Source organism: Cervus canadensis, chromosome 5 (genome assembly GCF_019320065.1).
Source record: "Cervus canadensis isolate Bull #8, Minnesota chromosome 5, ASM1932006v1, whole genome shotgun sequence".
NCBI lineage: Eukaryota > Metazoa > Chordata > Mammalia > Artiodactyla > Cervidae > Cervus > Cervus canadensis.
Genome location: NC_057390.1, coordinates 36,089,577 through 36,104,459, shown reverse-complemented (window position 1 = coordinate 36,104,459; position 14,883 = coordinate 36,089,577). Strand labels below are relative to the sequence as shown.

The 14,883-nt window shown below is 43.4% G+C and overlaps 1 protein-coding gene across 2 annotated transcripts in view; it reads right to left on the bottom strand.

The window, feature by feature from the left end:
• EML6 (EMAP like 6) overlaps positions 1–14,883 on the bottom strand; it is a 277,140-nt gene that overhangs the window by 65,041 nt on the left and 197,216 nt on the right. For both annotated transcript variants that reach the window (XM_043468569.1, XM_043468567.1), the window contains exons 18-21: positions 8,851–8,951; positions 7,137–7,339; positions 4,572–4,683; positions 4,170–4,297 (exon numbers count right to left, since the gene is read on the bottom strand). In XM_043468569.1, coding sequence (XP_043324504.1) covers positions 4,170–4,297; positions 4,572–4,683; positions 7,137–7,339; positions 8,851–8,951 — 544 coding nt within the window. The remainder of the gene's footprint in view (positions 1–4,169; positions 4,298–4,571; positions 4,684–7,136; positions 7,340–8,850; positions 8,952–14,883) is intronic.

Sequence of the window (14,883 nt, the reverse complement as noted above, 5' to 3'; positions counted from 1 at the left end):
AAAGTCTCCAACATTTGGGGATTGAAAAGAAACACTTCATTTTCAATAAAATTAAATAAATAGTCATGGCCAGAAAGGGAAAGAAAAGTAAGAACAGCTGGAGAACAAAGACATCACCCCTTCTCAAGGTCGCACCTCAGCACAATTCTCAACTTGGGCTGCCTGGCGCCATCAGCTACAGAGCTTCTGAGATTTGTTTCTAACACAGAAAAAATGTTAAAACATGGATTTTTATTCAAGATAGGGTGGGGTCTGCACACAGGCATTTTTAAAACCTGATGTGTGTGCAGGCCGGCTCTCAGACGTAGCAAATCAGAGGGCCCCTTTCAGTGGGATTTTGGGGGTCAGCCCTAACACAGCAAGCCTGCAGGCAGGCATCAGGTGAGGGAAGGAGGCAGTTCTCCTCCACTGGACCCACAGAAGTCCCAGAGCTTAGATAAGCAGTGCAGATTCCTTCCACTCCACCTTCTGAACCCACCCCCTCGTCCCTGCCCAGGCCTCTTCCACCTCTAACTATGATCTATTCATCACCTCCAAAGACACATGTCACTCCTCAGGTGACATGTGATCACTTCTTGGATCTTTGAGGATACTGCTGATGCTTATTTTAATCTGGTATTATCTGAATCAAATTTTTGAGGGGAGAGGAAGGGTAAGGAGCATGTTATATGTTTATGTGAATTGAGGCTGAGACTAGAATGATGCACAAAACCTAAAGAGACATATATTTGGTGTGTGCAGAGCAAATAATTTTTTTTAGTTTGCCAAATTTTTGACAGACTGAGAGGAAATAGACCCAAGAAACCCCATCCACACCTGAACCTGATTCAGAAAATGAGATTATGGACTCTGAATAGATGCTCTAATGGGATAAGGCTCCTGGGGATCCTGGGAGTGGGAATGTATTCTGCATGTGGCAGGGACATGATACTTGGTGGCCAGAGGGCAGACTGTGCTGGACAGGTGACCCTTAGGAGCCTCCTGGTTTTTACACTCAGTATAATCACCTCCTCTGAATGTCCTATAGCCTTGCGGGTATGTGTGTGCAAAGTTGCTTCAGTCCCCATGGACTGTAGCCCACCAGGCTCCCCTGTCCACGAGATTCTTCAGGCAAGAACACTGGAGTGGGTTGCCATGACCTTCTCCAGGGGATCTTGCTGACCCAGGGATTGAACCTGTGTCTCCTGTAGCTCCTGCATTGCAGGCAGATTTTTAACCACTGCACCACCAGGGACGCCCCTCCTATAGCCTTATTACCAACCAATAACATATGGCAAAGGGGGTGGGTGTATTACATGTATGTGATGATACGATTATGTTATTTCAAATTATTTAAAGGCATTGTTTTTCTTTTTCCCTTGCTTGCTTTGAGGAAGCAAGCAGCCACGTTGGGGGAGCCCCACGTGATAAGGAACTTCAGGCAGCTTCTGAGAGCTGAGGGTGGCCTCTGGCCAACAGCCAGCAAGAAACAGAAGCCCTCAGTCCTGCACTCACAGGAACAAAACTGTGCCAACAACCTGAGTGGTCTTAGAGGCAGATCCTTCCATAGTGAAGCCTCAGATGAGACCACAGCCCCGGCCTTTATCACAGCCTTACAAAACCTTAATGAGAAGACCCAGTTAAACTGTTCAGACTCCTGACCAGCAAGGAAACCATAAGATGATGAATGTTTTGTTTCAAGCTAAGTTTGTGTCAGTTTGTTATATAGAAACAGATAACGCAGCACTTGCCTGGTCTTTGGCGAGAACACCCCCTTTAGTTCGGCGCCCTCAGGCCCTGCTGCCCCACCCGGCCCCAGCCCTGGTGTGAGCTGTGTCAGGACGCGTGGTGCGGACACAGTACCTGAACCCGCACCCGGCCCCAGCCCTGGTGTGAGCTGTGTCAGGACGCGTGCGGACACAGTACCTGAACCCGCACCCGGCCCCAGCCCTGGTGTGACCTGTGTCAGGACGCGGGCGGACACAGTACCTGAACCCGCACCCGGCCCCAGCCCTGGTGTGAGCTGTGTCAGGACGCGGGCGGACACCGTACCTGAACCCGCACCCGGCCCCAGCCCTGGTGTGAGCGGTGTCAGGACGCGGGCGGACACAGTACCTGAACCCCCACCCGGCCCCAGCCCTGGTGTGAGCTGTGTCAGGACGCGGGCGGACACAGTACCTGAACCCGCACCCGGCCCCAGCCCTGGTGTGAGCTGTGTCAGGACGCGGGCGGACACAGTACCTGAACCCGCACCCGGCCCCAGCCCTGGTGTGAGCTGTGTCAGGACGCGTGGTGCGGACACAGTACCTGAACCCGCACCCGGCCCCAGCCCTGGTGTGAGCTGTGTCAGGACGCGTGGTGCGGACACAGTACCTGAACCCCCACCCGGCCCCAGCCCTGGTGTGAGCTGTGTCAGGACGCGTGGTTGCGGACACAGTACCTGAACCCGCACCCGGCCCCAGCCCCTGCGTTTGTAGCTGTGTTCAGGACGCGTGAGTAGCGACACGCAAAGTACCTGAACCCCACCCGGCCCCAAGCCCTGGTGTGAGCTGTGTCAGGACGCGTGAGTGCGGACACAGTACCTGAAACCCCACCCGCCCACAGCCCTGGTTGTGAGCTGTCTCAGGACGCGGCGCGGACACAGTACCTGAACCCGCACCCGGCCCCAGCCCTTGGTGTGAGCTGTGTTCGGACGGCGGCGTACACAGTACCTGAACCCCGCATCCCGGCCCCAGCCCTGGTGTAGCTGCGTCAGGACGCGGATGCGGACACCGTACCTAACCCGCACCGGCCCCAAGCCCTGGGTGTGAAGCTGGTCAAGGACGCGTGCCGGACACAGTACTGAAACCCCCAACCCGGGCCCCAGCCCTGGTATGGAGTGCGTTCCCAGGACGCGGGCGGACACAACCGAAAGTACCTGAGACCCCCCACCCTGGCCCCAGCCCTGCGTGTGAAGCCTGCTGTACAGGCGCGGGCGGACACAGTACCCTGAACCCGCACCCGGCCCCAGCCCTGGCTGGTGAGCTGTGTCAAGGACGCCCGGCCCGCCCGGACACAGTACCTGAACCCAGCCCCACCCGGGCCCAGCACCTTGGTTGTTGAGCTGTGTCAGGACGCGTGGCCTCCCGCGGACACAGTACCTGAACCCCGACCCGCCCCAGCCCTGGTGTGAGCTGATGTTCAGGACCGCGGCCACAGCAGGACACCAGTACCTGAACCCACCCAGCCACCCGTACCCCAGCCCTTGTTTGACTGTGTGCAGGACGAGGCCAAAGCGGACACCACACAGAAGTACTGAAACCCGCACCCCAAGCCGCCCCAGCACCTAAGGGTGTGAGACTGTGTCAGGACGCGTGGTGCGGACACAGTACCTGAACCCCCACCCAGCCCTGGTGTGAGCTGTGTCAGGACGCGTGGTGCGGACACAGTACCTGAACCCGCACCCGGCCCCAGCCCTGGTGTGAGCTGTGTCAGGACGCGGGCGGACACAGTACCTGAACCCGCACCCGGCCCCAGCCCTGGTGTGAGCTGTGTCAGGACGCGGGCGGACACAGTACCTGAACCCCCACCCGGCCCCAGCCCTGGTGTGAGCTGTGTCAGGACGCGTGGTGCGGACACAGTACCTGAACCCCCACCCGGCCCCAGCCCTGGTGTGAGCTGTGTCAGGACGCGGGCGGACACAGTACCTGAACCCGCACCCGGCCCCAGCCCTGGTGTGAGCTGTGTCAGGACGCGGGCGGACACAGTACCTGAACCCGCACCCGGCCCCAGCCCTGGTGTGAGCTGTGTCAGGACGCGGGCGGACACAGTACCTGAACCCGCACCCGGCCCCAGCCCTGGTGTGAGCTGTGTCAGGACGCGGGCGGACACCGTACCTGAACCCGCACCCGGCCCCAGCCCTGGTGTGAGCTGTGTCAGGACGCGGGCGGACACAGTACCTGAACCCGCACCCGGCCCCAGCCCTGGTGTGAGCTGTGTCAGGACGCGTGCGGACACAGTACCTGAACCCGCACCCGGCCCCAGCCCTGGTGTGAGCTGTGTCAGGACGCGGGCGGACACAGTACCTGAACCCCCCCCCGGCCCCAGCCCTGGTGTGAGCTGTGTCAGGACGCGTGCGGACACAGTACCTGAACCCGCACCCGGCCCCAGCCCTGGTGTGAGCTGTGTCAGGACGCGTGCGGACACAGTACCTGAACCAGCAGCGTCACGGGGCCGCTCTTATCAATCTCCAGGACCTCTCCATTTTTTGTTCCCACCAGGATGTGTCCATGTCCCAAAGTGATGGCACGGATTGAAGGATTATCTTCCAAAAGCAAGCCTGAGGAGGGGAAATATTGCATTTAATATTATAAATGTTGTATTTAATATAACAAAAATAAAACGATTATAGTGATTATATAAATTCTGTTTTTATAGTTCCAAAGTACTAAGTACTAGGCAATCCTCTTTGATATTTCTAACCAATGGCCACAAGCTCTGAATGTGGAACAAAAAGGGAGAGTTGACTTGGTCATGGTTTTCTAAGAACTTTACTACTATCTTTTTCATTCCTATGAACAGAAAGACTTCCATTGCATACTCGGGAGTGGCACCTTTTGAGCTAGTTGACAAGGCTGCTCTTTTAATGGCGTAAGTCTTCAAGCATCTTTCAAACATATCATCCCAGAGCTCCACAATTCCATCCTTTCCACCTGTTACAAAACCCTGTGAAGGCACACATCAGAAGGATTATATACACATCAAAGTGACAAGGGCCCACCCAGCCTCAAAAGGATTCCCCCCTTGGGCAAAGAAACTTTGTTTTCTTCCTAAGTATGGAGACTGAAAAACCTGATGATAACACAATATTTTCTGGACACACCTCTCCTCATTTCTCTAGCACTATTAAACACTTTCTCATTGTGTGTCCATTTCACTTTCTCCAGACCATTGATTCGAATTTAGCACCCTGGATTACAGATGGCTGTTTCTGTGCCCAGTTCCCTGATTGGGATGTGGACTGCCAGAGAACAGGACCAGCCTCAAAGTTTGCAGTGTTTCTAATATCTCATACGCTCATGCTGAGTGAACTGGAATTAATGTCACAATCAAAATGATTGTTAAATATTTACTTCCAGGAAAAACATCATTATTTTTCTATTACGAATAACTTAAGTATTTCATGTAACAAGAATATCTTGCTCTTCTGTTCATGAGGTATCAATTTCTACCATAAGTAAGATTCAAATTAATTTTTATAAAACCTGGAAGGTATAAAGCCTAACATATTGGATACTTTTCTGCTAGACAATGATCTTTATTCTTATTCTAACTTTATGATTTCTTGGCCTTATTAGTTTTCCTTTTTGGCAACTACCAACTGTTCTTAGAAATTTTTTAAAAAGAAAATTACTGAGTAATTCATCCTGCTTTCTCAGAAACTTTTAATTTACTTCATTTCAATGATGTTCAAAAGGAAATAATATTTTGAAGTTTATTACATTAAATATCTTAAATATCCTTATTTATCCTCATTATAGATGGTGAACCTATAGACATTTACTCCCAAAATTAAATCTAAATGCAGTATATTATAATATGATATTCCTGCCTTTTCCCATGATCTTTAAGCTTAAGTTACCAAGCAATAAAAGAGTTTAAACATGTTATATCACATCAACTTCTGAGTCTACAAAAATTTTCTTTCTGCCTTAATCTTTTCTAAAATTTGCAGTTTAACCAAAACAAATTGCTAGTGAAAAACAGCTTTACCACTAAAACAATCACTGTAGTTACACATCTAACAGGAACCTACTTCTATAGCAGGATCAGCACATTTACCTGGGAATAAGCAAATGCAAAATAAATCTCTTGCTATGCTGTATTGGGTGGCTTAGGCTGTTTGGAGGTCAGAAAGCATGCAAAAACTGGTACCATCCGCAAAACTAGCAGTGAATAAAACTTCTATTTTCTGGCAAATTGATTGAAGGAAGTGTTTTAAGAGCACTGAAGGTAAGTAAGATCTTTTTACACTAAACATAATTTTTTTTTTTGGCCATACCTTGAACATATGGGATCTTAGTGCCCTGACTAGAGATGGTACCCATGCCCTCTGCAGTGGAACCTAAACATTGTACTGCCAGGGAAGTCCCCAGTGTGATCTTTATTTAGAAAGAACAACAACACTGCAAGGCAGGAGGTTAGCTGGACTGATCAGGACAAAGACAAGCCTGAAGAGAAATACAGCTGGTGTGAGGGTTAACTGTGTGTCAACTGACTGGCCGCAGGGTACTCGGATTAAATACGACTCCTGTGTGTGTCTGAGATGGTGTTACTGGATGAGATCAGTGTTTGAATTGGTAGACTCATTAAGCTGCCCTACCCAGTGTGTGTGGACATCATCTAATCCTTTGAGAACCTGAGTAAAACAAGAGGTAGAGGAAGGACAAAACTGCCCTCCTTTTATTCTGGTTGATTAAGCTGGGACATCTTATCTTTTCCCAGCAGATTAGGATCTACGCCATTGGCTTCTCTGGTCCTCAGGCCCTTGGACTTGAACTCAATTACACCATCAGCTTTTCTGGGTCTCCAGTTTGCAGATGGCTTAGTGAGACTTCTCAGCCTCCAAAACCACATGAACCAATTCCTTATAATAAACCTCCTTTTTGTATATGTATATCTCCTATTGGTTCTGTTTCTCTGGACGATCCTGACTAACACAGCCAGGACTCTGACACGCTTATTAAAGCTGAGCCTGTCTACACAGGAACAAGCTGGTTATCAATATAACTTCAGGTCAAATTGATGGGAGGGACAATAACCCAGCTATTATGCACTTCCAGATCTCTGCTCATTATGCCACTGGAGAGGAAGACTGCATGGAAATATTTCTCGGACTCTTGCTACTGTGTGCCTACATTTATCTCAGCACTTCTTAAGGAGTTCTTAGGAGTGACAGCCAGGAGGAATAAGTATGAAAAAAGACTAGACAAATTGCACATAAAGAAATAATTATAAATGGAAGAGAAATTTAAAGACCACTTGTGCTTCACCTCCATCCGTGACAACTACATCCTAATACAGAGAGCACTGTTTTTACACACAGGCATCCTCTTGGTGTGGACCTTGCTAAGCCTAATTTAAAGTTCTAGAAAGCTAATGAGGAAAATAGACCATACCTTATCCAATGCATACATAGCAAACACAGGCCCGTCATGAGCTTTCACTGTCTTCAGTAGAAGAATATCTTTCCAAATAAAAATATCTCCAGTAGCTGCTCCAGAGAACACCAGATCTTCCATTCGCCCATAAGAAACACACATCATTGTTTCCAATTTTCCAACACTTCCAAAAATTCCTCTCTTAGAGGTGAAGCCCCCACCTGGAGTGGACCAAGAGTACTTAATAGTTTTTGAAAAACTGACATCTTCTATGAGCATTTAGAATGACTATCTTCAGTGAAAAATCCATCCAGTGTGTCTACATTGCTTTGTTTAGTCGCTAAGTCATGTCTGACTCTCTTGCGACCCCATGGACTATAGTCCATCAGGCTCTACTGTCCATGGGAATTCTCAGGCAAGAATACTGGAAGGGGTTGTCATTTCCTTCTCCAGGGTATCATCCTGACTTGGGGATCAAACCCCTGTCTCCTACATCACAGGTGGATTCTTTACCACTGGGCCACCTGGGAAGTCCCATGTGTCTACATAAAGGTGTATAAAAATGGCAGAAAACATCATAACAAAAACATCATAAACGGTTTTCTCCACACATTAATTCAGTGCTTGCTGAATCCCTACTTTGTGGCAGGGATAGTGGTTGACATTGGGTTATAAAGGTGAAAGGAAACAGTTCCTGCCTTCAAGGAACTCAAGGTCTGGCTGGGGAGAGAATGTGATATAATCCTCTAAGTAAGCAAGGCTCAGTGCAAGGTTTGTGCCAGCCAGAGGGAGGAGTGACTAAGTGTCCCAGGAAGCCAGGCAAGTCTTCCTGAATGCTGACCAAAGAATGAACACAGCAGCAGCTGTAAGGTAAAATGTAAACATGTTTTGTGTATCTTTTGCCTCGATTTTTATTATGGCAACTTCAAGGTGAGAAAACTGAATCTCTGTGTAGGAGAAGAACATCAGGTTTGTTCCTTATATATTCACATTTCCCTGAACTTTCTGACTAGCACTGAGAAACCTAAACTCATCCCAGACAACTGTATGCAGGTTGTCTCTCCAGACATGGTGGGTGCCATGACCTTTTCTTCAAAAGCAGAAAGCACTGAAGCAGTAGACTATTTATGTTTTGTCCAGTAAAAGATTGGGCTTGATACCAGAGCTAATACTAAGAATTCAGAAACAATCCTAATAAAAAGGCCTGACTTATTAGAAGAATAAGATACTCTTCCATGTTTTGTCCTATTATTTACTCATTCCTATTATCAGTATTATAAACCACAAGTATTTATTTTGACCACTTACTGTGTGTAGTGTACAGTGTAGTGTGTGTGTCGGGGTTAATTCATGTGCTAAATGTGGTGATAAAATAAAAGAGAACCCTCAAAATCCTAAAAATTTTTGTCCACCCAACTAAAGTGATTATTTCCTGCTCAGTAGTCCAACATAATCACTGCTTTCAGAACAATGATGGAATATAAAAATAAGTACTTTCAGAGCACAACGTTTCCAAAACTCTCTAGACACTGATGAATATGCATAGCATCACACAGAGTGTTCTAAGCTTCACAGCTCAGACGTTGTTTGGGAGCAAACATCTTTTAGGCATATTTTAATTTTAGATTGCAGAGAGAGGCTAGGTAGTGGTGGTGGGTTTTTTGGTTTTGTTTTTTTTTTCCCCAGCTACAGTAAAACTTTCAACCACAGAAGTGATAAACCCAAACAATACCTGCTTGTTGCCAGAATCTGATGTGCTTGATCCCAACTGTTACCAGCTTGTCAACATGGTGTGGATTACACTTGACCACAAATATCTTATCTTTATGTCCTCTGTAAGAGACAAACAGGGGAAAAACCCTAGTCTTGATGAAAGCACTTCTAGAGAGTTTTATTTAGAGCATGCATTTGGTTTCACTTTGATTAAGCACATCTAACAGGACAAGTAAATTACTGATAGAAGATGATTTAAGATACGCATGGGGGGTGTGCATTAAAATAATGAGCTTTGGCTTTTCTTTGCATATTTGAGCCCTTCTTACTCTAACATTGCTGCTAGAGTCTACTAATTATGCTTTAAACAAATTAATGGAACATCTAAAATGGATCAGAATGTCTCCATAATATAAAATTGATGCCGCCACTATAGAATGTAATCCTTAGCATACAAAGATCTTGTAGAAGATACTGTAAAAGGGTATTAATGAGAAACTTCAGATGTCATATTCTTGCTGTGGAAGGCATAACTTTGTGTTAAACAGAGTTTCAACTAGAAATGTATTTATGAGAAACTGAAGACCCTGGCTTACATTCACAGAGAGACAAAGGATGTCATATATTAAGTTAAGGCACTCAAGGATGCTATGCATTCAGAAATCTAAGCTTACAACCCAAGAGGCAGAAGGACAAATATAGAAATGAGGACTGACTGTAGGCTGCGCTGTAAACTGGCATTACACTGTGCCTGGGAGATTTCTGTTTCTGAGTATAAAGTAATCACATTAAATTTAAGGATTTATTGCTCTTAATGGACTATGTGCTGGTCTTCTCTGATATACTGGACCTAACTTTTATTACTAAAAGAAAAGCTATTGATAAAAAAGAATATGACTAATTACCTTTATGACTATAGATACAAAAATCTTAAATAAAATACTAGCAAAGAGACTCCAACAACACATTAACGAAAGAGTACACTATGACCAAATTCAAGGGTGTCTCATTATTAAGGAATCAAACAGTACAATCCATCATATTAATATGTGAGAAAAGTTATGTTATCATTTTCAACAATGCCAAAAAGGTATTTCACAAAAAATCTAATGGTCACTTATGATTTATGACTTAAAAAAGTACCCAAATAACTCTCAATAAAGTAGAAACTAACGGATGCTTTAGAATTTCTCTTAGACTTTTATAATTTCATGCAGTTCTTAACTCTCACTGAGAAACACAGATTCATTCAAGACCAACTACACACAGAGTGTCTCTTCAATGTTATGTGCCACTATCTTTTCTTTAAAAACAGAATGTGCTCAAACAGTAGCTTCTCCAAGGTGTGCTTGTGCATGTGTGAACTTGAAAGTCAGATTCTTACTTAATGCTATTCCTGATGAAGGTCAGATTCTTACTTCATGTTATTCCCAATAAAGTCAGGAACAAGACTGTCACCACTACCATTGACATTGTACTGAACATGTTATCCAGTGCATTTAGACAAGGTCTAAAAAATTACAGACACAGGAACTAGAATGGGAGAGGTAAAACTATTTCTCTCTCCAAATGATATAACTCCACGTCTAAAAAATCCAAAAGAAAATAAAGTAAAAACAACTATAAATAAGGTAATCTAGGAAATTTATAGTATATAAAACTAAATACAGAGTCAATAACCTTAATATATATTTACATTGTCCAGCTGAAAAATACATTGGAAGAAAGGACTATATTTAAAACAATAATAAAAATATCAAGGCATATATTTAATAAGAACTGTGCATTAACATATAAATGAGTATAACAACAAGGAAAAAAACACCCCATATCAGTAATATACATAGAAAAAACATTCCATGTTCTTGGGCTGGAAAACTCAATCATAAAGATGTTAATTCTAGCTTTGTTTATGAATTCAACTTGATTCCAAAAGATAAGAGCATTTTCTATTGCTCTTTTCAGAAAAGTGTGTCTGGTCTTTAATTTGGAGCTAGACACCCTGATTTTAAAGTTCCTATGGAAGAATAAAACAGCAGTATGGCCAAGAAAACTCTGAAAAAGAAAAGCTAAATGGGAAGAGTAGCTCTCCTAGGTATTAAAATAACTTATGAAACCTTCATGATTAAAACAGTGTGGTATTGGCATACAAGCGACTGACAAGCCAATAGTAAAATAGAAAATCTAGAAAGAGACCCAAATGAATATTAAAATGTAGCACATACTAAAGACAGGTCTCAAATCAATGTAGGGGGTGTGAAATGAATACTTAAAATAAATGGTGTATGTTACTAAATGCTGGCAAGGATGTGGAGTAACAGGAATTCTCAATCATTGTTGGTGGGAATGCAAAATGGTACAGTTACTTTGGAAGACATTTTGGTAGTTTCTTACAAAACTAAACATATTCTTACCATAAGATCCAGCAATCATGTTCCTTAGTATTTATCCAAAGGAGTTGAAAATTTATGTCCACCAAAAACCTGCACATGGATGCTTATGGCAGCTTTAAACATAATTGCCAGAACTTGGAAGCAACCAAGATGCTCTTCAGGTGAATGGATAAAAAAACTGTGGCACATTCAGAGAACAGAGTATTATTCAGTTCTAAAAAGAAATGAGCTATCAAACCATGAAGAGACATGCTGCTAAGTCACTTCAGTCATGTCCAACTCTGTGCGCCCCCATAGACAGCAGCCTACAAGGCTCCTCTGCCCCTGGGATTCTCCAGGCAAGAACACTGGAGTGGGTTGCCATTTCCTCCTCCAATACATGAAAGTGAAAAGTGAAAGTGAAGTCCTTCAGTCGTGTCCGACTCTGAGACTCCATGGACTGCAGCCTACCAGGCTCCTCCGTCCATGGGATTTTCCAAGAGTACTCCAGTACTCCCAATGGGTCGCCATTGCCTTCTCTGAAGAGACATGGGGGAACTTTAAATGGATACTACTAAGTGAAAGAAGCCAATCTTAAAAGGCTATATATTATATGATTCCAATTAACTGATATTCTGGAAGAGGCAAAACTATGGAGACAGTTTAAAAAATGAATGGTTTCCAGGATAGAGAGGAGGAAGGGATGAACAGCCAGAGCACAAATGATTTTTAGGGAAGTGAAACTATTCTACCATGATACTATAATGGTAGATATATGTCATCACACACTGTCAAGACTCACAGAATGTGCAACACCAAGAGTGAACCCTAATGTAAACTGTGGACTTTGGGTGATAATGATGTGTCAATGTAGCTTCATCTGTTATAACAAATGTACCACTCTGGTGCCAGGTGGGGATTTGAAGGAGGCTGGAATAGTGGACATATGGGAACTCTATTATCTGTATAATTTTGCTATGAACTTAAACCTGCTTTAAGAAATACAGTCTATATAAAAGGGAAAAGAAAAATGGTATTTGGAATACCTTGATAGCTCTAAGGAGAAAGGATAAAATTGAATCTGTGTCTTGAAATAGAGAGACACTGGGATAAATTCCAAATGATATAGAGATCTAAATGTAACGATGGAGCCATGGCAGATTAGAAGAAATCATGAGTGATTTCCTTTGAACCTGGGGACAGGGAACACTTTTCTTAATCAGTCTCAAAATCTTGAAGTAGTCAATATTGCTAAATTTGACCACATAAAAATAAAAGCCTTTGCATGATGAAAAACATCATAGCAAACTCAAAAGACAAATGACAAACTAGGTGAAATACCTGTAAGCTACAGACAACAGACAAATAACCCTAATATTTAAAGGACTACTTCCTGTGTGAAGTGTATTTCAGAGAAACCAAGTGGTTCATGAGGGAAAACTCTTCTTTATAGAAGAATTCTAGCTAGTATGAAGGATGAACAATAGAATTAGACAATTATCATCTTCAACCCTTAATTAAATAATCAATTTAGCCCAGAGTTGTAAATGGAGGTACAACCATTAGATAACACATTGACAGGAAGCTTTCTAATGGGAGGATGAGGATGATGTGACTAGAAACCACGACAGAGCTGACTATTACTAAGAGTTGGAGAATCAGACATGTGGGGGCAGTGGTGTGCCATGGGGTAGACGGGAATGGTGATCTGCCCTGAGAAAGAGGAATTCCACCCCTGTCGTTGTTTATAATTGCTGGCTCAGGAGAATAATAATAATAATGATAATAAAACAGACTTCCTTTTAGTTGGTTTTATTATTCTTAAAAAAATTCCTGCAGATAATACAAGCACTATTGCTTGTACCTGGCAAGTACTACTCCCACTGCCCCTACCCTCTGGCATGCCGCTGATTATGTTGCCTCTGATAGAGTGAAACATGAAGTAGGGGTTAGATGTGCTCATGCTCTTGACTGAAAAATTGAACTTAGGAGAAAATATCTGCAAATCATATAATTGATAAGGGACTGATATCCAGGATATATTTTTAGAAAAAATTACAACTCAATAATTAAAAGGCAAATAATCCAATTAAAAATGGACAAAATATCTAAATAGACAGTTATACAAAGAATACATAAATTATTAACATAAACTTTAGAGAGAATATGCTAGAGAAAACTGAAATGAAAAGTGAGAACAGATATCACAAATTATATCCCCTACATAGAAAAGAGCATTGCTTTGCTTGCTTGTGTCTATACAATGGCAAACAATTAGACAGTTGGAAAAATCTTTTGGAGAGCACATTTTCAGTTCAGTTCAATCGCTCAGTCATATCCAACTCTTTGTGACCCCATGCACTGCAGCACGCCAGGCTTCCCTGTCCATCATCAACTCCCAGAGCTTGCTCAAACTCAAGTCCATTGAGTCAGTGATGCCATCCAACCATCTCATCCTCTGTTGTCCCCTTCTCCTCCTGCCTTCAATCTTGCCCAGCATCAGGGTCTTTTCCAGTGAGTCAGCTCTTCTCATCAGATGGCCAAAGTATTAGAGTTTCAGCTTCAACATCAGTCCTTCCAATGAATATTCAGGACTGATTTCCTTTAGGATGGACTGGTTTGATCTTCTTGCAGTCCAAGAGACTCTCAAGAGTCTCCTCCAACACCACAGTTCAAAAGCATCAATTCTTTGGCGCTCAGCTTTCTTTATAGTCCAACTCTCACATCCATACATGACTACTGGAAAAACCTTAGCTTTGACTAGATAGACCTTTGTGGGCAAACTAATATCTCTGCTTTTTAACATGCTGTCTAGGTTGGTCATGGCTTTTCTTCCATGGAGCAAGTGTCTTTTAATTTCATGGCTGCAGTCACTATCTGCAGTGATTTTGGAACCCAAGAAAATAAAGTCTGCCACTGTTTCCATTGTTTCCCATCTATTTGCCATGAAGTGATGAGACTGGATGCCATGATCTTTGCTTTTTGAATGTTTTTTTTTACTCTCCACACAGCTTTTTTACTCTCCACTTTCACTTTCATCAAAAGGCTCTTCAGTTTCTCTTTACTTTCTGCCATATAAGTGGTATCATCTGTATATCTGCACATTTTAGTTTTCATCTAATTTCTTGATGTCATAAAAACCCCAGTGTTGTTTCTTTTGTGGCTAAAATTATAAACTGACTGATGATGGCAGGTCAATGTTTAGTCAATGTCAACACCTAAATAAAGAAAACTCACTGAATTACCTTTGTCATTTTTTTCCTTTAGACACGTGTTAAATTTGTAGGGAAGCTGCCTACAATTCTGTGTGTGTGTGTGTGTATAAGAAAAACAAAACAGACAGAGTTTCATACCCTACAACTGATGGAATAAGAATGTAGGAGAGTCAGTACTGCTGCCCTAATATAGGGCAAGTTCCTATGCCTGTGTCATAGGTAATTTACCAGATAGGGCCATGTGCAAAGGTAACCCACAACTGGAAGACTGAATATTTGATTTATGGCTCAGCCCAAGATTGAAAATAGCTTATAATAGAGAATAACAAAGAATAAGCCAGGGAACAATGAGAAGAAAGGGAGATGATATATTGGTGAGTGGGGGGAAAAAAAGCAAGTTACAGAGCAATATGTATAATATTCCATATATGAATAAAACAGTTTAAAAATACTCACAGAATATAT